The 26,325-nt window shown below is 32.2% G+C and overlaps 1 protein-coding gene across 2 annotated transcripts in view; it reads left to right on the forward strand.

Annotated features, from left to right (window-relative positions):
• The window catches only part of DYNC2H1 (dynein cytoplasmic 2 heavy chain 1), a 258,081-nt gene that overhangs the window by 200,235 nt on the left and 31,521 nt on the right, over positions 1–26,325 (forward strand). For both annotated transcript variants that reach the window (XM_025043743.1, XM_006907520.3), the window contains exons 84-85: positions 9,749–9,958; positions 23,755–23,844. In XM_025043743.1, coding sequence (XP_024899511.1) covers positions 9,749–9,958; positions 23,755–23,844 — 300 coding nt within the window. The remainder of the gene's footprint in view (positions 1–9,748; positions 9,959–23,754; positions 23,845–26,325) is intronic.

Genomic DNA, 26,325 nt, shown 5'->3' on the forward strand with positions numbered 1-26,325 from the left:
CCCTACTACTCGCCCTCTTCCTTCCTCCCCTCTCCCTCTCTCTTTTAGATTGGTGAGCTAAAAGTATCTACGGACCTTTTGCAGTTTAGTTAAATTAATAGGAGGTTACTGGAGAGTCTAAAAACATATTATGTAAAACCCCCAAATTTTAACTCTTTATTCATATTAGGCTGAATAAGGAACTCATAAGAATACAGTAAGTACTATATTCAGATAAGGGCCAAAAATACATTTGTTGATCAAATTGAAATTAGAGAAGGTATCAGTGAGTGTAACTCATTGCTCAGATCTGAGCTATTTTGTTTTCCAACCCTCAACCTTGTTTATAAATCCAAAGAAGGGGAACTGAGGTAGCAAGCTAAATAGATTTAATGCCACAATCCTTTATTGTATGGGGGAAATTTTAATGTCTTTCTCCAGAAAGTTTGATCTTGCAAAGAATTTATATTCTATATTTTTAAAACCTGTATTATATTTGGATTTATGTATTTCAGCTATTCAAATTGGTCGAAACTAAGAAGGAAGTAGAATCATGCATCTGGGATTAATATGCACCTTTTATGAATCATAAATTAGTTTTGTAATAATCTAATAGAAACAGATAAGAAAAAACTACTTCCATTTTTGTGAAGTTGTCCTGATTACAGGACAACAGACCTGGGAATAGTATACTAGAACTCACATCTAAAGAGAGAGGTAGTATTTATAATTTGCAGGCACTAAGCATGTTAAAATTTCCTTTTTTGGTAAGCTGTACTTGTGGAATTAGGGACAGCTGGTCAGTCAGTGTCTTCTCAGGTGGTACCACAAAATAGATGGATTTGGAGGAAATAATGCAAATGAAATGATGCAAATGAAATATCCCTTAATATCTGTTTGTATTGAACATAATTGTCACCTTCCATTACTAACACAGGGTCAATGTGCTATCTTAGGCATTTAGAATGGAAAATGCCAGTTCTTAGGTGTGTGCTTGTGTTTTTGAGGGCATGTGCATACGTGTGTTTATGAAAGAGCGCATGCTCCAAGACTAAAAACAGATGTCGTAGTCTATTATATTCATACATTTTAAAGCGAAACACTAGAAAATAAAGCAAGAGGTAGAGGGACTCAGATAAAAGTCCACTTATAGATGAACTGTTATTTAAAATATTTTTTTAGTTAATTTATTTTTATGATAACATTGGTTAATGAAAACCAATGTTTCAGCTGTACACTTTAACAGTAAGGCATATATATTTTTACACTTTGTGTTCACCTCCCATAGTTAGATTTCTTTCTGTCACCATATTTGACCCCCTTTACCCCATCTACCAACCCCCTCCTCCCCAACCCCCTACCCTTTGGTAACCTCTAGTCTATAGTCCATGTCCATGAGTCTCTGTTTGTCCTGTTCCTTTGTTGCTTTCAGGTTTACATCCCACATATAAGTGATATCATGTGATTTTCAGCTTTTTCTGTCTGGCTTATTTCACTTAGCATGATTATCTCAAGGTCCATCCATGTTGCTGTAAATGGCAGTATTTCCTCTCTTCTCATGGCTGAGTAATATTCCATTGTATATATGTACCATAGCTTCTTTAGCCAATCATCTATCATAGGACACTTCGGTTGCTTCCATGTCCTGGCCACTGTGAATAAGGCTGCTATGAACATCGGTGTGCAAATATCTTTTCGGATATGCACTTCTGTCCAGGAGAAAGCTGCCCCTCTAAGCCCTTGCCCTGAGGCTGACAACTTGGTTCTTCCTCGTATGTCCCTGGCACCCCACGAGCAGCTGCCCCAGAGCTGGAGCTCAGAAAAGCAAGTCTGTCAGCCAGTAAGGCGGGTGTGAGCCCTTTGAGAGGATCATCTGCAACCCCCACATCCCTTCATCACCCTCAGCTGCAGCCTCTACTAGGAAGCCCAGCGTGGGATTGGGACCCCTCACTTCTCAAGTGAGAGAGGGTGCTCTGCAACCAAGATAGTTCTCTTGATTCTCGATGGCTACATGCAGTTGCAGGACCAGGCCATTTTGCTCTCAGTCCTTCCTACCGGTGTGAGTTGATCTGCTGTTTTTGTCTCTAGTTGTAGAGCTTCTATTTAGCCTGAGCTCAGGTGACTCTGTGTGCTGATTGTTCTGTAGTTTCATTATAATTTTGGTGTGGTTGCAAGAGGAGGCGTGCACAGCCTCTGCTTTCTACACCATCATGACAAGTCTATCTTCCATTTTCAAAAATTATTATAGTAATTCTATCAGATATAAACTGAAATCTCATTGTAGTTTTTATTTGTCTCTCCCTAATGACTACTATGTAGAGTGTATTTTCATATGCTTGTTGGCCATTTATATATCTTCTGCAGTGAATTGTCTATTCACATCCTTTGCCTAATTTTTAATTGAGTTGTTTGTCTTTTGTTGTTGAGATGTTAATGTTCTTAGTATAGTCTGAGTACTAAACCCTTATCAGGTATATGTTTGTAAATATTTCTTCCTTTTGTATAAGTTGTCTTTTTACATTCCCGATAATACAAAAGTTTGATACACAAAAGTTTTTAATTTTTATGAAGCCTAGTTTATTTATTTATTTTTATTTGGTTTCTATTCACTCATCCTCAACCCACTTCCCCTCTGGTAACCACTAATCTCTGGTGACCACTAATCTAACTCATATATCTGTGAGTTAGTTTTTGTTTTATTTTATTTGTTCCATTGTTTTATTTCTTTTATATTCTACAGATGAGTGGAATCATACAAGTTTTGTCTTCTCCATCTGAGTTATTTCTCTTAGCATAATACCCTAAAGGTCCATCCATTTTGTTGAAAATGGCAATATTTCATTCTTTTTTATGGATGAGTGGTATTCCAGTTGTTTTCATATCTTGGCTATTGTAATTTTTGTTAATTTTACTACTTTTGTGTTTTAACCTTCCTCGTTGCTTTATAAGTGATTGATCCACTACCTCTCTCATATAGTTACATTTTCCAGTGAAATTTCTACTTTTATATGTTTTTTTAATTTTTATTTAGTGTCATTTCTTTTTGGCCTGAAGTTCTCTTAACTTTTTTTTCAGGGCTGGTTTGGTGGTAATGAATTCTTTTAGTTTTTGCTCATTTGGAAAATGTTTAATCTCTCCTTCAATTTTGAATGATAACTTTGCTAGGTATAAAAATTTTGGTTGGAAGTTTCTTTTTGTTTGTTTCAGCACTTTGAATATATCGTGTCATCTCCTTTTGGCCTGCTAAATTTCTGCTAAAAATCTGCTGATGGCCTTAGAGAGTTCCCTTGTATGTAATACTTTTTTCTTTTCCATGCTGCTTTTATAATTCTTTAGTCTTAATTTTAACATTTTAATTATAATATGTCTTGGTGTAGGTTTTTTTTTAGTTCATCTTATTTGGAACTCTCTGTGCTTCCTGTACCTATATCCGTTTTCTTCCTCAGATTAGAGAAGTTATCAACTATTCTTCAAATAAATTTCCTGGTCCTTTCTTTCTCTTTTCTCCTTTTGGGACCCCTATAATGCACATGTTATTTTGCTTGATGTTGTCCCAATTGTCTTTTAAGGTGTCTTCACTTTTTAAAATTCTTTTTTTTTTTTTAATTTTATTTTGCTGTTCTGACTGTATACATTTCATTGCTTTGTCTTCCAGTTCATGATTAATTTATTTATTCACTCTGTGTTTGTTTCTATGTACTGGGTAAGTCACCAATTGTCTTTTAAGGTGTCTTCACTTTTTAAAATTCTTTTTTTTTTTTTTTAATTTTATTTTGCTGTTCTGACTGTATACATTTCATTGCTTTGTCTTCCAGTTCATGATTAATTTATTTATTCACTCTGTGTTTGTTTCTATGTACTGGGTAAGTCAGCTACCTTTTCCAGGCTTGAAGAAGTGACCTTATGTAGGAGATATCCTTTGGAGCCCAGAAGCACAGTCTCCTCTGGCCACCAGAGCCCTACACTCAAAGGCTGTTCCCTGTGTGAGCTGCATGCACCTTCATATTGTCATTGTGCCATGACTATGGCATGAGGATGGCCAGGCTCACACCTAGCTGGGTGTGACATTCAGCAATGACCACTGATGTATTGTTGAACAGGGCTGGCACCAGGCAGGCTGCAAATTTCATCCTATGTGGAGGGTTGGTTGGGGCTCTTAACAGGGCACACCCACTGGCTCTAGTGAGCTGAGGGAAAATTTCAAAATAGTGCCAGTACTATCAAGATAAAATGAGAGTGCGAAAAATGGCTTCTATCAGTTCTCACTCCCCATGTAGAGACCCTCTCTGGTAGACACTCCATGAGTAGTAAGTAGGTCTCCTTCATCTATGGTCTGTGTGCTTTTCACACTGGTGTTTTATGATGGTTTCCATGTTGAGTGGATCTGTGCACAGGTTTAGGAGTAAGTTTTTCATTTCCTTCAGTTCTATGATTTTTCCCGGGTGTAAGTTTGGTTGGTCTACAAAACCTGGTGGTTTGGGTGGCTCATCTCTCCTATGTAGGCCCTAAGGGTATGGGTGCTTGAATCCTTTGTGCTCAGGAACAAGTTTTTTTACCTTTGAGTTCCTTCTTGATTCAGCTAAATCTAATCTAGCATTAAAGTTTTACATTTTAATTTTATTTTTAAAAGTTCTTAAATAGGAATGAACAGGATGATGCTTTTACATTTTATTCAACATATTTATTTGTTTTCAACAATATTTACCTCTGCTAAAAACAGAAGCTGAAATTCTCTATTTTCTATTTTGATCAATTATAAAATAAGTCATATGTGTCTCGAGTGATTATGCTTTGTTTGCTGACTTTTTTTGTTAAGTAATGGTATTATGCAGTGTTGGACTTTTTAAACAAAATTTTCTCACTGAATCTGCACTGACTATTGAAATTCTGACTGTTTCTTTCAGTTTTAACATTATGAACCAGTTCTCCCAATATTAGAACAGTTGGGCTCTACTTAGATTTTAAAATAACACACACAAACACATGCACACATGTACATGTTTTATGCTATCTTATTATTTTTGTAAGAGTCAGTTATACACATAAGCATACCAAAAAGCATAGCATGGTCATGAAAAAATATTCATCATTTGTTAGGAGGGCAATGAATAGGTAAACTATTCATTGCAGGTCCATTTAGAACAAAATGTTCTGTTGTTTGCTCTAAACAGATACAAATTCAGAAATTCTGTGACATTCTTTACAATTCTTCATAATCCACTCTTCTCTCTCTTTTTTATATTGCTAAAACTGTTAAAATGTAACAAAATAACTTTATATGGAAATTTATGATATTCCTGGGATATTGTCAGCACCTTAGAATGTTAGTCATTCTTCCCCTTAGATACCATAGTCTTTGTTAGGTCTCTTAATGTGAGATTGTGTTATCATCTATTATTCTACTAAATTACCTCTTTTGTTGATAGTTTCACAGGATACAGAATGATTCTGGCCAAGTTATGGAGCAGATAGCCTATTAAACATACTTTCTAAAAATAAATATGGTCTTATTAATATGCCATTTTTATATTGCCTAGTTTTCAAAAGACTTTTGCCATTTTGTTTTCACACCCAAGTTATATATGAATAATGGCTTTCTATCACAGAACCAGGAGTTATAGACAGAGCTAAAGGTCTTCTTGTCAGTGATGTCTGCGAATCATGTACCTCTCGCCCTAGGATAACTACTGGGCTTGGTGTTAATTAATATCATAGTATTATAAATAAAAGCTATGAAATTCTTAAACACTTAAAATTAGCAAATAATTTTATGTCTAAAACAAAAGCTTCTTTCTCTTAGCACTTGCTAGCTTCCCCTTGATTTTTCTTTTAGAAAAATGTAATAACTTACAATATCAGCTTCAGTGCATGAACTAAAAATATTTCCCTCTATCTTTCACAGCCTTGGCTTTGCTTGCTCTACTAGTCACCAGCAATTTTGCCTTCTATTGCAGTTTTTCAGCACTTCTGATTTAAAGAGTCTATTGAGTAATTAGTAGGCTTGTCCTGGTTGAGTTCTGCTTTAAGTAAGATACCTTTAATTGGAACTAAACTAAATTAAATGAGCTTTAAAACATGGCTGCTTTAGTTTCCTTTGACTCATCCAATAATTTGGTATGAAAAGGAATAGTTATTACCAGGTTTAGAAATCTAAACTCTGTTTGCTAAGAACTGACTTGGGGTAAGATAAAACAACAATAAAGCAGCCAGCTATTCTTGGAAATAGGCTGCCAGAAATACTATATAGATCTTTCAACATTTTGAACTCCCCAAATTCCTTTTTAATTCCCTTTCCTGCCCTCTCCTTCCCACAGTCTTGTCAACAATCTACTTCTGGATAGATACAATTTAATGCAGATATGTCAAACATTTGACCTTTCTGGTTATGAATACTTGAGACAGGAGTCTGTTGAACTTTCATTAATCAGAACTCCTTGGATTCCCAAGTGATGAAAAACCCAGTTCAGATTGGCTTAAGCCAAAAAGGGGAAATTATGGCTCACATAACTAAAAGATTGCTAAATTGGTTTCTGTCACAGCTTGTTACAAGGAACTGAAAAGGATGTAATCAAGATCCAGTAATAATATGTGTGTGATATATACAATTATATATATGTGTGTGTGTGTGTGTGTGTGTGTGTGTGTGTGTGTGTGTGTGTGTGTGTGTATATTCTGAAAGATGGCTCACTGAAATTGATATATATATCAATTTATATTATATTGAGAGGCTCTACTTTCCTTTGTGTTAGCACTAATTTTTTATACAACCTCTCTCTTTGTTGTCACAAAATGATTGCAAAAATCTATTGCATTTCCTTATTTCTGTTCGGTCACACGCCCTTCCTTGAGCCAATCACTGTGGTCAGGAGAATGGAACATTCTAACTAGTTAAGCTCTAAGTTACATACTAATTTCTGGAATCAAGATGAGTCAACTCCCCCAGAATCATATGGATAAGACTTGGGAAAGCTGTTTCTGTTCCAGAGAGATAATAGGAAATTTTCACTGCAGAAGCACTATTGAGTAGTTATGACAGAGACGCTATGGCCCATAAAATCTGACATATTTACTATCTGCACCTTTACAGAAAACTTCCTAATCTTTGATCTAGTCATTACTTGCATTTCCTTTGGTGACAAAAATTCTTTCTGAGAGACAACCATTTTCTTAAAGCTCTAATTATTTTAAAAAAGAAAAAGATTACTACTTCTATGTGTCATCCATTTCACTTAAGTCTAAAGTAGTATCCCAGTTGGAAAATTATTTTAATTAAAACACAAAAATCCTGAGTCCACACCTAAATTGCACTAAATTAGACGAGTTTTTCTTGCTCAAAAGATATTCCTTGTGTAATAGTTAAAAAATTTTAAATATACATAACTTTTATCCCGGCAGCTCCATAATCAGATAAGATTTTTTCTGAATAACTTAGCTTTTTAATAAGATGAACTTTAAAATATCAAAGCCATCCCTCAGAAGTACATGATTCAGTCAGTCGTATTTACTCAATAAAAAAAATTTTTTGTAATAATCAATTGACTAAAAATGATTGTCATTCCTTGATAGTTTCACCAAAAATCATAGAGTATAGATGTTGTAATTTACTCATAGTGATTTTAGCTATATTTAAATAATAAATAATACTGTATTTGATATTTTTTGTCTTAAGATTATGTAACACTAATGTTACTATTGCTATAAATCTTCCGTATGCTTCATCTTTTTAGAATGTATAGGATATCTACACTTATATTTAGAGTTGTTTATTTAACATTATTTTTTATGAAAATTTTGTGAAAATCAAAGGAAATGGATTATGTTATAAAAATATTATAATATACTTTGTTATTTTCTGCTGTTATATTTTTCCCACTTGTTAATTTATCATAGGTTATATAGTACAGTTTGCCTCACTAATTTTCATTTTTTTCACAATGTTTTTCATCTTTTTTTAATCAACCATTTTTTGAGACCCAACTATATGCTATTATTTACTCTGTTCTTCTGTTCTTATGGTTGAACTTACAGCTTTTTACTTGATAGTCTCTAGACCAGCACTGTGCAATAAAATATAATGTAAAATACAAAATGGAAATGTTATATGTAATTTTAAATGTTCTAGTAGCCACATTTAAATAAGTACAAAGGAACAGGTGAAATTGATTTTAATAGTATGTTTTTTTATTTAACCTGATATATCCAAAATATTAGCATTTCAATATGTAATTAATATAAAAATTATTAATGTGATATTTTACATCCTTTTTTTTTTTGATATTAAGTCTTTGAAATCCAACTTGTATTTTATACTTACTTCACATCCCTAGACCACAGTGCTTACTTGGACTCTATTTGAATTTTAAGTATTCTTGATCATTGCTCTCTTAAATAAACCTTTTTAAAAGTTTAGATATTCTTGTTCTATAAAGTAACAGTGCTGACAATGCACATTAGTTATATCAACTTAATAGAATGGATAAACATCCACAAAATCTACTTTAAACCAAATTATTTGCTAATCTTGCTTAGTATAAGATTAATAAATATTTAAATGCACATATTATTCACTTCCAGGGACACTGTTTTAATATAAGGAATTATGGAAAGTCTATAACCCAGATTTTATGTTGGTTTTGTTACTTAATTGGTTTAGGTTGGAGATGTGTTAAGTATTATTTATTGCATGCTCTGACTCAAATAGTTAATTCAGTTTCAGTCTGAGGAGTGATCTAACTAATTTAATAATAATATACCTTTATTCTCTTCTAGATTCAATTTTGATTTTACCACCAATTATTTATTTCATTATGTACATTTATGTACAATTATGTGTGTGTTTCAAAGTGATTTCAGCAGCATTAATATTTTAAATATACCAGTAATAGAAATAAAAATGCCTAATTTGAGCTATAGCCTAAAAATCTGTCTTCATAAATGATCTTATGCCAATATAGTTTATTTAATGCAGATTTATCTAATGGCAATAACCATATTAGATCTATCATATTATTAAATTATCATGCTAAATAGATGAAAAGGGACAGTGCTCTTATAGAACATATGAATGTGATAACTATTAGAACAAAAAGAAGTGATTCTTGATTGGACTGTAAACAGTATGTAGAGAAAATTGAGATAATGGATAGCAGGTAAAAGAAGAAGACTTTACAATTTTATCTCTTGACAGTTCTTTGACACTTTTAGAATACTATAAAAGGTAATTTCTTAACCACTTATGCTATTAAGAAACAGCTGTGATTCCTTGAAATTTTTGTTCATATATATATATATCATATATCAGAGCCTCTGTTAATATATAGATATAGAAATAAATACTAATATTTACTGGTCTTAAATACAAGATCTTTAGTGTGGTTTTCTAATATACCTACGGGTAATTTTCAAATTAAATGTCCATTTACATTTTATTTGAAAGCCATCCGTTCTGTTCTGTTTATAGTGGTAGAGAGATAGTGTAGCTATTGTCTCTTTGCATTGGTTTACAGGGTGCCATTCTTTTCATTTTTCTTACTCTATTGACCTCTGCATCTCAATATGGTTCCCCTATTCTCAATTCCCACCCCCTTACCATTTAAATAGTGGTGAACTCCAGAATTCCCTTTGTGTTTTTACAGATTTCATAAATTTGGTCATTCATAAACTAAGACTATTTCAAAACAGGTTGCAATAACAAAAGGTTTTTAATAGCTTTTGAAGTGTTTTAATAGTGATTGTTCATAAATATGACATGAAATATTAATTCTTTTAGAATTCAAACCTGATTCATCAGAAAGTGTCTCCTCCTAATGATCGACAAGGATCTCCAATATTATCATTCATCGTTCTTGAACAATTTAATGCCATTCGCTTAGTCCAAAGTGTTCATCAGTCTCTTGCTGCTCTCAGCAAAGTCATCAGAGGAACTACCTTACTGAGTTCAGAAGTACAAAAATTGGCAAGTGCTTTATTAAACCAAAAGGTAAGCCAATACTAAATATATGTTTTTATTTCATTATTATAAGTGAGTTTCATCATGTATACATTTGTCAGAAGCCTTATAGTTAATAATAATAGAAAACCCAAGTTAAACTTGCTTAAGCCATATAGGAATTAATTGACTGATGTAACTGAAGGATCCAAGGGTAGCTAGCCCTAGCATTGTCAGCTTAATGCAGGAGCTTAAAATTGTCATTAGGATCGCACCTTGTATTATATATGTACCTATCTAAGTATATTGTGTGTGTGTGTGTGTGTGCATGTATATGTATCCTCTATGTTGATATCACTTTGGGGCAAGTCCTCTATACATGGTGGTATTTTAGCAGCCTGAGTTTTATATCCTCTGAGCTCTAAGTTCAACAGAAAGAACACCTGTTTCCTGGTAACTCAAGCAAGTATCTTAAGATTAGTTTTGATCCAAGCTGTTTGGCTTGTGTTTTATGCCTAGTCCCATACTAATTCTGTGGGCAACGTTTGCAAAGCTCTCATTGCTAGGGCTTCAGCCAAATATCTCTCCTAGGAGCTGGGGATGGATTCAGCTCCATCTGTAACACATATATTGCAAGTAAGGGAAGAATGGTTACCCAGTAGAAAAACAGGGTACTTTAGGCAGATAAAAGGAAAATCAGCACATCTCTTGCTGAATAATTTGACCATTTTAAATGATAGTAAAGTCCATGTTCTTCAAATCTATTGGATAGAAACAAAAAATATGGAGTATCTTACATAGATTTACTTCAGCAATTTGGAGACTATAAACCTTAAATCAAATGTGGTATCAAACTAGAAAAGATTTCGCTAGGGCTCTATAGGAATTTAGAAAGAAAATAGATTTTTTTTTTTCTGCTTTTTACCCTAAATATGGAGAAACCTCTGAGAGTCAACCTAAAAGCCTTCTCTGTCTGAATATAAAATAGCCATCTTAGAACTTTCTATATCTTACTATCTAACAAAAAAGATTTCTGTCTTAATCAGTTCAAGCTGCTATAACAAATTACCATAGACTGGGTGCGTTAAATAGCAAACATTTGTTTCTCACAGTTCTGGAGGCTTGGAAGTCCAATATCAGGTTGCCAGTAGATCTGATATCTGGTGAGGTCTGCTTCCTGGTTTGCTGGTGACCATCTTCTTGCTGTGTCCTTTTAGAGCAGAGAGGAAAGAGAAGCAGCAGTTTTCTCCTGTCTCTTCTTATGAGGACACTAATCCCATTATGAGGGCTCCACCCTTAAGACCTAATTACTTCCAGGAAGCCTCATTTCCAAATACCATTATATTGTGGATTAGGCCTGATTCGATAGGTGACTTTTTGGTTACACAAACTTTCAGTCCATCGCAATGGCTAATTCTTTTCTACATGTACAAAAAGACCTACTCTAGCAACCTTATGTTCTTTTTTCCTTTACCTTGAAAAAAATCTCAGCTTTGCATTGTTTACTGAATTTAAATAGTTTTTCCTTTGTATATAGATTACTATTGCTATTAATCGACTGCAATTATTGGAATACTACAATACTGTATTGTACTACACTTTGTAACTAATTTGTTTTTAATTTGAAGTAAATATCTTATCAGTCATGAAAGGTCTTGACACAGTGAAGAAACCAGTGGGAAAGCATTCTGAGAACTTTGAAGGACTTTACATTAACTCATTTAATCACGACATTAACATTATTAGATGGTACGATTAGTATCCCCATTTTATTCTGAGAAACCTGAGGCAGAGAGGTATTAAATAACTAACCAGAGTCACAGAGAGAATGGTTACAGAGTCAGGATTTGAACCTAGGCAGGTCTAGTTACCATAATAGATGTAAATTATTTAAATTTATTTATCAAGGTAAATACTCATGAAAATGTCTTTAAATGACCTATATGCTTTATAAGGGTAAAATGTGGTATAGACTAATTTAAGAGAATAACAATAATATAAGAACATGGCTTGTATAGAAGATAACAGTAAATCCAGTGGGATTGGTATACAATGAATTGTAGTAAAATTAAAGTTAGATCAGATTTTGAGGTTCTTAAAGCGAAAGAAAAGAATTTGCTTAAATGCTGTAGGCAATAAGAATGTTTTTATATAGAAATAATGTAGCAGTGAATGTGGCCTCTGGAGTATGTCTGCCTGTTTGAATCCTATTCTACAACTTAATAGTTGTGTGACCTTGGGCAGGTCACTTAAACCTCTCTAAACTTTACTATTCTCATTTGTAAATGAGAATGATAAGGGCACCTACCTCATGGGATTGTTGTAAGAATTAAATTAAATTATGGGTAAAGTGGTTGTCGCATAGCCAGCACCCTGTAAATATTAGTTGTTTTTGTTATTGTTACTTTAAGAGAATTTTATTATGTAAAGAACAGCTTTTAGAGCACTTTGTCTGGTATCATTGTGCAAAATGAGTTTACAGAGGTAGGGATACCATGTAGATTACTTTTTATTCATCTCAGGAGGTGGTTAGAGCATGGACTAGGGTAGTTCAAGAGGGTTCTATGTAATATTAATGATAAATATGAAAGGTATTTGGAAAATCTGTTTTTTTTGTTTTGTTTTGTTTTGCTTCTGTTAACCATCTGGGTGACCTTTGGTATAAACATTTGAAAAAAATGAAAAATTTTACTTTAAGTTATTTTCTGTGATTGTAGTATAGTGTAGCTTACATTAGATCATATAGAAAGATAAAGAACTAAATGAGCTTATTATAGGAAAAACTTTTCTTGATTAACACCAAAGGATGATATTTTAGAAAGGGAGCATATATTTTTAGTTCTTTATAACATTTCTTCCTCTTACCTTGACCCATTAAGATCTGCCAAGTATTTCTATATTTGGCATAGCAACAAGACCTGATAACTTATTTCTTAGTTAAAATGTGTTTATGTAGAATGTAGATAGACTGTCTTATTTTAATTTATTAAATTAAGTATTATATATTACAGTTTGAATTAAGAAGTACAGCCTCTGAAATATCACTTTTTGAAACATTTTTATAATTTACATGAAAATGAATTTTTTAAAATTCTTTCAAAGGATGAAAAATATGTTTTGCGAAGCATGTTTTAATTATATTACAAGTAGTGTTAGAAATATTTCAAGGTGTTTGGTGAAACTCAAATGGGATTAGACTAACTTTCACTAAGACAAGATCAGTAAAATAGTTTCTGACATTTACCTTCTAATGAATTTTACTAAAAATTGTGAATTGTGAATCCAGTACTATCCCATTTATTTCAGGATAAAAATTTATGTTTTATTACATTTGAATGTGACAAGTTATGTATTATGTGATATATTTAATATAATTTAGGAAATAGTTTAGTACCTGACATTTTCTTTGACTGTGTGTCTGACATGATTGGAGTAGGAGTTTTTCTTGAGAGAATTATGACTCTTATTTCACTTACAATTTCTTGTGATCTCTTCAAACTTTTTTTGTAAAAAGTCACAATACTTATAAGTTGTTTGTTAGAGACAATGATATAAAATATTGTTATTCTTTTACATATTATGATATAAGTTTTAAATCATAATTTAAAAGATACAACAAAAATTGAGAAGATATAATGCCAAATTACTTTATCTTTCTTGCTGAATAATCACTATAGGTGATATTATAGAAATTAATAGATTATGTTGTTTTTAAAAAAGATTATTTTAATTGTACCCTTGGTAAAGCAAATATATATATTAGCTGTACATTTCAATTGATCCTAACATTCTGAGTATTAACACTAAATGGCTGTTTAATTATTTAAATCAGGGAGTTCCTCAATAATATAGTGAAAATGCTAGTGGATCCTAACTCTTTTTAAGATACATTTGCAAACAATTGGTTTTTAATCTTGTTTGGATCACTGACACCTTTCAAAATTGAAGGAAAGAGATGCACTTTCTTAAAAAATGTGTACACACACACACATATACAGACACACATATATAACTTAGGACATCTCTAATATTTAAGATCTCCTCTACTAGACAGGTTTTTCTTTTCATTCCTTTCTCTGTTGTGGCCTTCTTTTTAGCAGTGTTTCTCAATGTGGTCCCCAAACCAGTAGCATCATCTATCACTGAGAACTTTATAGAGGTATGAATTCTTAGGCCCCACCCAACTCTGTAGATTGTGTTTTATCAAGCCCTTGAGATGGTTCAGTACATACTAAGGCTTGACAAATGTCGTTCTGTAGTCAGAATACCCATCAAAGGTGCGTTAGCACCTTCCACATCACCTTTCTGCCATCTCCAATTCCACTTTATCAATTTCCGTGACCTCCATCACTGATCTTCAAGTCTTTGGGGAAAAGAAAATATGTTATTTCTTATAAAAAAGTTAAGGATCCCACCTCTTCTTAAGGTCCCCTTTTTATTAAATTTATTGAGATAACATTGGTAAATAAGATTATATGTTTCAAGTATATAGTTCTATAATACATCATCTGCATATTGCATTGTATGCTCATCACCCAAAATTTAGTCTCCTTCTGTTATCATATATTTGACCTTCTTCAACCTCCCTCTACTCCTCCTTCCCTTCTTGTAACCACCATACTATTGTCTGTTTGCTTTGTTGGTTCATTTGTTGCTTTCTGTTTTATATCACACATGAGTGAAATCATATGGTTCTTGTCCTTTTTTGTCTAACTTATTTCACTTAGCATAATACTTTGAAGATCTATCCATGTTGTTGCAAATGGCAGTATCCCTTCTCATGGCTGAGTAGTATTCTACTGTTTCTATGAACCACATCTTTTTTGTCCAGTCATGCATCAAAGGACTCTTGGGTTGCTTCCATGTCTTGGCTACCCTGAATAATGCTGCATTGAACATAGGAACACATGTATCTTTATGAATAAATGTTTTCCAATTTTTCAGATAGATACCCAGAAGAGGGATTGCTCTATTATTAATTTTTTGAGGAACCTCCATACTGTATTTCATAGTAGCTGTACCAGTTTACAGTCCTACCAGCAATGTATGAGGATTCCTTTTTCTCCACATCTTCTCTAACATTTGCTCTTTTAATCCTTTAAAAAGGCCCCTTTTTTAAAAAAATTATCTACCTTTATGCAAATAAGTGCTTTAAAAAGTCATACCTAAACAATTTTTACCAAATGATAATTATTAATGTTGAATAATTTGCATTTTTCCATTAGAATAACATAATAACTTATGTTTTATTCAACACTTTACCAATTTTAGGGCACTTTTGCAACATTATCGAATTTGCTGATCTCATCATCCCTTTTTACTTACATTAGAAAACTAAAGCTGAAAGGAGTCACCGTCCTAATAAAGTGTCAAAGCACATACTGTAGTCTGATGTTGTGTTTCCTAGATCACTGTTCTCTCCACTTAATCTCTCATTGAATATTTTGTTAATTTGATTACATAGCTAAATGGTAGTCATCATTATAAGAGGTAATTATCAGCTATGTGTGGACTGACCTTCACATACTCATCTCCAAAGGCCTGCCAAATACTGGGTGGAACTCCCCTACCTCCTCATATCTAGTTTCAATTATAATCAAAATTTGATTATATATACTCATAAATATAAATTAGTTCCTATTGATCCATGTGAGAACAAACGGGCCTGCATATATCCAGAATCTCTAGTCTCTTGGAATTCTCCTTTAGTATCCTTAACTTGATATTATCATTTTGCCCCAAGGTAAGAGAGTATACTTTCTCTTTTTAGCAGAGATTTTTAACTTCAGAGTTTTTTCTTTTACTTGTTCATTTTAATTTATTATCAAATGGAATTGCAAGTATACTCTTGTAAGGCTTTTATGCTATACATGAAGTTTTATTAATATTACTAATATTTATTAATATTATCTGTAGTAAGTTAAAGGTATCCTAAAAACCCTAAAGCAGCCAATAAAAATAAATAAAAATACCATAGAAGTGTACATATAAGATGGAAATATAACCTTTGCTCAATTAATCCAAAAGATAGATCAGGAAATAGAGAAGTCAGAAGTCACCAGTATTAGAAATAAGAGAAAGGATATCACATGGTTCCCACAGACATTAAAAGAATAATAAAGAAATATTATTAACAAGTTTATGCTCATAAATTCAACAAATTAGATGAAATGTACAAAATCTCAAAATATACAAAATACCAAGGCTCATTAAAGAAATAGATAATCTATAGTCTATATATATTAAAGAAGAATTTGATATTAAAAACTTTCTTGCAAAGAAAGCACTTAGAATTCACTGGTGAAGTCTAACAGATATTTAAAGAAGAAATAATACCAACTCTATGTAAATTCTTCCAGCAAATAGAAGAGGCAGAATATTTCTCTACTTTTTCTATGATATCAGTATTGTCTAAAATCAAAACCTAACAAAGACATCATAATAAAGGAACTCTAAGAACCAATTTCTTTCATGAACATAGACACTAAATTTCTTAACAACATATTAGCAAATTGAATCAAACAAAATATAAAAATGGGTACTGCATAATGACCAAGTAAGGTTTATCCTAAAAATATAAATCTGGGTTATTTACCATTTTAATTAACTCTCACCACTTCCATTCAGCATTGTACTGGAGGTCCTAGCTAGTGGAACAAAAAAAAAGATAAAAAGCATATGATTGGAAAGGAAGAAGGAAACCAATCTTTATTTACTGAGGATATGATCATCTATTTACAAAATCTTAAGAAATCTACACAAAAGCTCTAGAGCAGTAAGAATTTACATCTAGTAAGATTGTGAGATACAAGATAAATACATAACAAATTATGTATATTCTGGAAACAAACTATTGAAAATTGACAGTAAAAATACCACTTGCCATAATGTTAGAAAAATGACATATCTTGGGATAAAATTTTAAGAGTTATATAAAACTTTTTTATACATTGAAAATTACAAAGCATTGATTGACAATTGAAGTTAAAGAAGACCTAAATAAATGGAAAGATGCACTGAAAGATGTATTCATGGATCAGGAGACCCAATGTTGTTAAGATGTTATTTCTTTCCAAATTGATCTAGAGATTCAACACAATCTCATTCAAAACCTCTGCAGGATTTTTTATAGGCATTGACAGTTTGATTCTAATTTTTGCTTGTTTTGTTTTTGCAAAATTGCAAAGGACCTAGTGTAGTCTAAAAATTTGGGGAAAATAAATAAAGTGGAACATCTTGCTCTCTATCACTTCAAGATTTATTATGAAGATATAAGCAGTGTAATATTGGTAAAAAGAAATGGAATACAATAAAGAAACTAGAAATAGACCTACAGATATATGATTAATTGATTGTCACCAAATATATTAAGGCAATTACATGGAAAAAGGAAAATCTCTTTAACAAATGGTACTGGAACAATTGAATAGCCCAAAGTCCTCTCAGCACCCCTTCCTCCCTGAAATATCCTATATCTCCAAACATATATTAAAAAATCTTTAAATTGATCACACAGTTATAAAAATGAAAAATAATCTACAGACTTAAGAGAAAACATTTGCAAGACATGTATCTAACAAAGGAACATGTATCGAAGTATTTTTTTTAATCACAACTTAATAATAAGACAAACATTCCAATTTTAAACATGAGAAAAAGAATTGAATAGACACTTGATCAAGATGATATACAATGACAAAGAAGCCCATGAAAAAATACTTGGTATAGTCATTAGGGATATGAAAATTAAAATCACAATGAGAATATCAATATATTGAAATCAATTGTATTTCTATACAAATAGCAATGAATGCAAGGTTATAGGATTTATAGTACCCAAAATGAAATTAAGAAAGCAATTTTATTTATAATAGCATTGAAAAGAATGAATACACAGGAATAAATTTAACAACAACAAAAAAGAGCAAGACTCGTACATTGAAAACTGCAAAACAGCTTCAAAAGAAATTAGAGACTAAAATAAATGAAAGCTATCTTTGTTTCTGAGGAAATGGAAAATTGACTACATGGATACAGAGCATTTTTAGGGGTTGATGAAAATGTTCTCGAATTATTGGTTATGGTTGCACAACCTTGTGAAATGACTAAAATTTAGTAAATCGTATACTTTAAAATAATGAATTATATCTCAATAAAATAAATTTTTAACACTGCACTTCCACTAGAATGACTTAAATTAAAATGACAGATTTTATCAAGTGTTGACATGGATGAGGAACAACAGGAACTCTCATAAACTACTGATAGTTTGGCTTTTTCTTAAAATGTTAAACATATGAGCCCACTATAGCCCACTATAGCATTCATGGATGTTTCCCCAAGAGAAGTGAAAGCATATGTCCATATAAATATTTATGAATGTTCATAGCAGCTTTATTTTTAATAATCAAAAACTGGAAACAACCTAAATTTTAACAGAGGAATAGTAAACAAATTATGATGTCTCCATAAAATGGAAAATTAATCAGCAATTTAAAAAAAAAATGAATATTGATTTATAAAACAACATGGATGAATTCAATGTGATGCTGACAAATGTTTAACTGGCTCTCCAAAACAAAGAAGCCCTGATCTGTAGCAAGTACTGATTTCCATGGTATAAATACTACCATGGCTGATTTCAAATTACCAATGCAAGGTTACTAAACGCAGTTGGGAATAGATGCCATTAGCACACTACTGAGTATTCTCACCATATAGATACAATAGACATAAATAATCTCAAATATATAGATACAATAGACATAAATAATCTCAAATACATAGATAAAATAGTTAGGAAGTGATGAGTTTGGGGTACTTCTTACCTTTGTTTTAAATAAAATTTAGTTGTAAATTCCTATAGTTTTAAATAATGACTAACAGCTGGCTTGCATGATTCATAAAATTTTAAGAAGTCAGCTGTCATGAGACTTTACAAGCTGGTTCTATTACATCATGGATAAAATTTTAATTTATTTGGTATATAATTCTAGAAAATTCAAAATAATATTTTTTCCCAGCTTCACTGAAGTATAATTGACAAAAACAAACTAATATATATTAATAGAAGATCAGTAGTTGCCTGGAAATTAAGCTTTGGGGATAGGTCTAATGGATTATAAAGGGAAATATGGAAACTTTTGAGGGCGAAAATATTGCCAATAATTTTTGTTTATATTTTGAGTTCACCCTAAATAGGTTTTAGTACTGTTTAGAGCTGGAAATAAATGTATTGTTTTTAATTTAGGAATTATTTCCAAAATTTAATGTAGTTTGGAAGAGCATGTACATATTTTTAAACACACATGCAGATAAACACAGTCTCTTGGTAAACTAATAATTGTTATCTAGTTTATGTTTCAATTAATAGCTTGTTAATTTGATGTGCAAGGTATAACATATTTGATGGGCTGAACTCAACTTCTTTTGTTTCACCCGAAGTAATTAATCGATTAGTTGCATTAATGCCCATAATTACTGTTGAGACTGGCCCAGTAATTGTTTTATGCTATTCTAATTTATATTAATTAACCATTTAGTCTATGATGATGTAAACAATTACTGTTGAAACATTCCATTTTTCATTAGTAGTCGTTTCTAGTTTAAATTTTAAAATCTGAATAAAAATTTATAAATTTGTTCATTTTTATTATTATGGCTCATTTAATATTAGCATGACAAATGAGGAAATCAACTCAGTATAATTAGTTTTGTAATGTTTATAGATTAATATTAATGCAAACCCTTAGAGCCCATTTAACTCTGCTCTTAATGTGAGTTCAATTAAAATCTCTGATAAAATATTGATACAAATTATTTGAACCTCAGCATGCCTACATACATATTTATATAAGAACATACATTTAAGTTTGTCAACATGATATTGGCCTGAACAAATGTATCACAAAACACAATGCAGAAATAATTCGTAAGTTCTTAAAATCTCAAGGAATGTAAAAGCATAAAGATTTGTTATTGAAAATTATCTTGACATAAACTTCACAGAATTACATGTGTATTCAATGTATTTTTATATTAACCATCTATCATGAACAGTCTACGCTACGCCAGGCCCTAGAGATACAAAAAATGAATGGTACATGGTCTCTAAATACCATGAGTTGAATATGGATAAAAAAATTATCTAGCTCACAGTGCTGTCTTAGCAGAAACTCAAAGAAGGAAACTGTTTTCTTCTTTTTCCTTTCTCACCTTTTCCAATGAAGTGATTTTTGTTTAATTGTGATAAAATCCACATAACAAAATTTACTGTCATCCATTTTTAAGTGTACTGTTCAGTAGTGTAAAGCACATTCACACTGTCATACAGCCAATCTCCAGAACTCCTTTCATCTTGCAAAACTAAAACTCTAACTCATTAAACAACAACTCTCTATTCTTTCCACCATCCAGCCTCCAGCAACTACCATTCTTTTTTTTGTCTCTATGAATTTGACTTGACTGACTACTCTGGGTACCTTATATAGATGGAATTATAACTATTTATCTTTTCATCATAACAGGCTTGTATCACTGAGTATAATGTCCTCAAAATTTATCCATGTTATAGCATGTATCAGTATCTCTTTCCTTTTTAATGCTGAATAATATTTCACTTACGTATATACCACGTTTTGTTTATCTAGTCATCTGTTGATGGATACTTGGGTTGCTTCTGTCTTTCCCCCTTTTTATAACTTAGTGTAACCTCTTAATAAGTATTTTATAATTTTTTTAACTGAAAATTAAAGTTACATGTTCTGAGAAAGCAAATAATATTAGTTTCTTTGAGAAGGGAAAACATAAAATAAAAATTTTAATAATGAGTTATTTAAGAAGAGAATAATTCAGTTAAATAGATTTCTTGGATCTGAAAGTTCTTAATTCTGGTGCTATTTTATCAATTCTTTCTCTGTACTGATAAGAAAATTGAAACTTGGAGCTAAGCAAAGGACTTAGTAAGATTAAATTGGAATCTATTCTAACTTTTATCACAAAATATTGATTTTTCTGAGTTGTACTTCCTCTTATGTGTAAATGGTAAGGGCTCTGTTATTGTTAAATTGTTTTACGCTGAAGCTATCTTTATCCTTCTGAAATATAATTCTCTAAGTATGTGTGTGTTTATGAAATATATTTGGTTGATTTAATTCATTGTATAAAGTTATAAATTATGGCTAGTTTCTAAATGTTTGTAATAGGGATCATAATTGTATTTACCTCAGAGAGTTGATATAAAGTATACATGTGCTAATATAAGTAAATGCTTAGAACACTGCCTACATTTGCAAATGCTGTAGAAATGTTTGCTATTGTTATTCTCCTTAGTCACATTCTCATGTAGGTCCTCATTGATTCACGTCTATATTACAGTAATTTCCTGACTTCCCTGGCTGCAGTGTTATCCCCCTAATGCCTGTTCTCCCTATTTCTACTAGAGTTGTCTTTTTAAAATCCAAATCTGTATCATTTTGCTGAGTAAAGTTTAATTTAGTGTTATTGCTTTCCAGATTAAGCTCCTTAATATAAACATCCAAACACTTCCTGGTCTGGTCCTTAATTCATCAGCCCAATTCTCTCATATTTTCCTTTACTGATGCTGCTTCCTTTTCCTGCTGTCTTGCTTTACTTGACTATATAAACTGTTAATCTTTTGAGACTCACCTCAAGCATTATCTCCACCAGAAAGCCTTTCCTGGCTCTTGCCCTTATACTGAGTTTGGATTTGGCGTACCCCATGTTTGTGTTTTATGAGCACAGTGCTTGTCATGATCAGGGAACTCACTGGTATTGTTTATAGCTATCTCTCTTATTTTCTATTTCCCCCTCTAGCACAAGCTTTTATGGACAGGAATTGTGTTATAAATTTGTATCCCCAGAACCTAACAGATAATTTCTAAATAGCAACTATTTAACAGATGCCTGCCGAGTAATCAATTAATTGATACTTGAAAGAGTAAACGAAGAAATGAACAACCTGCCCATATAGTTCTACTTTCGTGAAAAGCATGGGATAGCAAAAATATGCTAACATTTAAGATTAGACCTGGGTTCAAATTCTCTATCATTTAGTTTTTTAAAAAAATTCAGTTAAATAAACCTACTCTAACTGTTATTTCTTCATCATTGTAATTTTAATTCTCAATACATAATCATCTAAGTTGAATCTCAAATGATGCAGTAGATACAGAAATGTAAAATATGTTGAAGGGAGTATTGATACTGACAAACGCACTGTAGAGCCAGATTGCCGGAGTTGACAACATGGACTTGCCATTTACCAACTCTGTGGTGTTGAACAAGCTGTTCTCTTTGTGTCTCCATTTTCTTCTCTGTAAAATGGAAGTTACAATAGTACCTGCTTCTGAGCACTCAGCACAGTGACTAACACATAGTAAGCACCCAATAAATATTAGCTTAAAAAGTTCCCTCCAGTTCTTTCTACCTTTGCCAAAATGCAATACTGCTTTCAAAACTTAACAGCTACCTCCTTTATTAAGACTTCTTTGATTAACTCATTTTCTTCTCTAAACTTCAGACATGTTTTATAACCCATTATTAAAGCACCACAAGGGATTTTAGCTGAGTATCTCCTTTATTGGTTCTTTCTACCTTTGTTCTATTGCTCTGTAGGGTAAAGACTATATTTTGTTTATCTTTTATTCCCCAAAGCCTTCTGTCATATCACTAACATGTCATATCACATTTATCATATCACATATATTTAATTCTCTACATAGAATTTAACACTATGTAATCCTCTTATAATGAATAATAATAAATTTTTTGCCTTTATCCCCAAGCAAAATATAAGCTCTGTGGTATCAAGGACTTTATAATGCTCAAACATTGTAGACACTCAATAAGTAATTGCTGAATGGATGAACAGTAAGGACTTAAACATTTATTGAATGAATGTATTATACTTAACACTAATATTGGTAGCTCTTAGTTATCTATTGCTGCATAATAAATTGCCCTAAAACTCAGTGGCGCAAACCAAGAATAATGTATTAAGACACAGCTTCTGTGGGTTAAGAATCTGGAAGTAGTTTAGCTAGGTGTTCTGTCTTGGGGTCTCCCACAAGTCTGCAATCAGAGGCCATTGAGCAGTTATCACAGCTTCTAAGAGTGCCTGTGGGCTGGCTGTTGGCAGGCTTCAAGCCCTCACTGACTGTTGACTACACAGCCATCTTCATTAGGCAACTCACAATATGGTAACTTTTTCGCTTAGAGTGAGCAAGAGAGAGAGTAAGAGAGAGTGAGCTAGATAGGTGTACAACATAGTGATTCAACATTTATATACTTTATAATGTGATCACCACTGTATGTCTTATAACCATCTGTCATCATATAGAGTTATTATATTATTAACTGTATTCCCTGTCCTAGACATTACATCCCTGTGATTTATTTATTTTATAACTGGAAGTTGGTACTTCTTATTTCCCTACCCCTTTTTCACACATCCCCCTCCCTACCTCCTTCCCCTCTGGCAATCATCAGTTTGTTCTCTGTATCTATGAGTCTGTTTCCATTTTCTTTTTGTTTGTTTGTATTTTTAGATTCCACATATAAGTGAATACTGCATATATGATATTTGTCATTCTATGTCTGACTTTTTTCACTTAACATAATACCCTCTAGGACTATCCATGTTGTTGCAAATGACAAGATTTCATTCTTTTTATGGCTGAGTAATATTCTGTTATATATAGATATAATCTCACAACCTTTTTATCCATTCATCTCTTAATCAACACCAAGTTTGCTTTCATATCTTGGCTATTGTAAACATGTAATATTGTATATGTAAATTTAATGTGATCTTTTTAAAATTACAGTGTCCTCTCACATGGCAGAGCAAATGGGAAGGCCCAGAAGATCCTTTACAATACCTTAGAGGTCTTGTAGCTCGTGCCCTTGCAATACAGGTAAGACTAAATTATTTAGTAATTGCTTTGTATGACTATGATAATTGTATTACAGACATGTCTATTGAGATAACCTTTTCTTGGCAAGTAGTGAGAATATTATGATTTTGTACATGAAGCACCATATATTTATTTCTTATTTCTTGTCTTCTGTGTTTTATATAACATTGTTTTAAAATATATACATTCTTTCTGGTTAGTGTGATTTTTGAAAATTTAGAGAAAAATCTACAACATAATATAGATGGATTATATAGAGAGTAACTGAAACTGATTCATAACTATGATGAATTTGCTTTAGGGTATGGAGCCCCCATAGCGAGCTGCTTTTTTTAAACTTTTTTATTTTTCAAATTGATCAAGTTTTCAGAGTGATCCATCAGGTAACTGCAGAGGAATGATACAGAGGAAAAAAGACGGGTTTTTTTTTTTTTTTTAATATATAGCAGATGGTACAGATTAAATGGTGCAATGTACCCTTTTCCTGTGGTTTTGCACTGTCGTCTTAACGACTTTTTTCTTCTGCTTGTTGCACCTGCTTCACAAACAACCTTCTTTACAATTTCAACTCTTACAGCATGTGAGTAATTTGATCAGAATCCTTCTAGACACAGCAGTATTCATCCCTGCTTTATTTTAGTAGTGCACACACCTATCAACATCTTTAACCTTGTCATCACTCATTACTGCCCTACCTTTGAATCCCTAAAATGTACATATCACTCTTTGACCACAACCACATTTCATTTTTAGTTTCTTGCTTGCTTAGACTTTCCAGACTGTTTCTGCTTAGTGTTCTCCCAGTCTGTCACTTTCTTTCCTAGTTCTTCCCAATTCGGCATGGAATCCATGGCACATAACTTTAACCATTCTCTTTCCAGCAATTTCATTATCCTAACTGATTTTTCATCATGCTTCATCCTTCCTGAAAACCATTGAACTGAGATCAGTTTCTGTCCGTATACAAGCTGCTGAGCTCTATTAGTGACACTTCAGATATAACTGTCCAATATTGATTGAACACTGCTTCTATATTCCACAATGATTGTTTCAAACCTTCACTACCTTTCTGAAGACTCCATTCTGTCACTGCCTCCCTTTTTTCTTAGCAAAACATCTTACTTTTTACTTTATGGAGAAAATGCCAGCTATGAACTTTGACCACTTGAAAATTCCTACCTCACTCTCCCACCTACCAGTTTGTCTGAACCCACCCTCAACATTTTTGTTTTAATACGAAAGAATTAGATACAAGATTAGAGCTATATACTTGATTCCATCTGCTCTCATCTTTTTAGATACTTCCTCCAGGGGATCTTTTCGTTGTTCTTCTGTCTTTACATTTTTTTCTCTCTTCATCCTCTATCATGCCAACCTATAAATCGGACTCCTTTGAAGGGATCAGGACTCATCTGAATGTTTAGCTTCTAGTATAACCAATCCCTGTGTTGTTAGATTATTGGAGGGAAAATTACTGGATCTGAAAATGAAGTGAAAATTAGCAGGTAGAGAAGAACCAGGCAAGACTCTGATTTATTCATCTTTTTGTCAATAAATGCCAACAGAATAGAGGGAAAGAAAGGCAAAAGGGAAGGAGGATGGAGAAGGCAAAGAGGAAGGACAAATAGTCCATCAATGTTCTTCGGATAATATAGAAATGCTCTGAAGGTCTTGGTATGATAAAATTTCATGGTTGGGATAATTTGTCACTTCATATGTTTGTCAGTGTTGTTTGCTTTAGATTATTTTTATAGAGGGCAGAAACTTTTATTTGCTACAAATGGTAGCCTATATTACACTGTATATGTAAGTACACTTAATAATTGTGCTATGTGCATATAATGATGTGTTGTTGATACTGAAATTAATATTTAAAACAATTTTACATGAATTATATAATTTTTCTGACATGATTATTCATACTGAGTATATTGAGCACTGGTCATCAAAACTGAAAACTTTTCTGTGTGATTTTTTTAAATGAATTTACTGGTTAATAAAATTATATAGGTTTCAAGTGTACAGTTCAATAATAACAGAGGGAAAGGGAGCAGGGGAGGAGGTAGATAAAGTTAAAGGGGGTCAAATATATAGTGAAAGAAAGAAATTTGACTTTGGGTGGTAAATATGCAATTTCTAATTTTCTTAAAAGCTTTATAGGCATTTAGCCTTAATTATAATGATAAAATACCCTCCTAACCTTCAAATAACTTTCAGATTTGACTATAGTTTATCTTTTATCCTTCCAACTGGGAAATATGCAATATTTGTTATTTTTTTCACCACTTAGGGATATGTTTTTATATTGTTTTGTTTTCCTGCCATATTTTTTTTTCCGTTATAAATATACAAAGATATCCAACTCCCTAAGGTAGGTAACCTTTAATTTGGGATTCAGTTTCCATCTAGCCAAGGGTCTGCTAGGTCCCTTCTTTTCCTATGTGCATTCTCTATTTCATAGACACATATCCAGAGCAGTTT

Source organism: Pteropus alecto, unplaced genomic scaffold (assembly GCF_000325575.1).
Source record: "Pteropus alecto unplaced genomic scaffold, ASM32557v1 scaffold12, whole genome shotgun sequence".
NCBI classification, from domain to species: domain Eukaryota; kingdom Metazoa; phylum Chordata; class Mammalia; order Chiroptera; family Pteropodidae; genus Pteropus; species Pteropus alecto.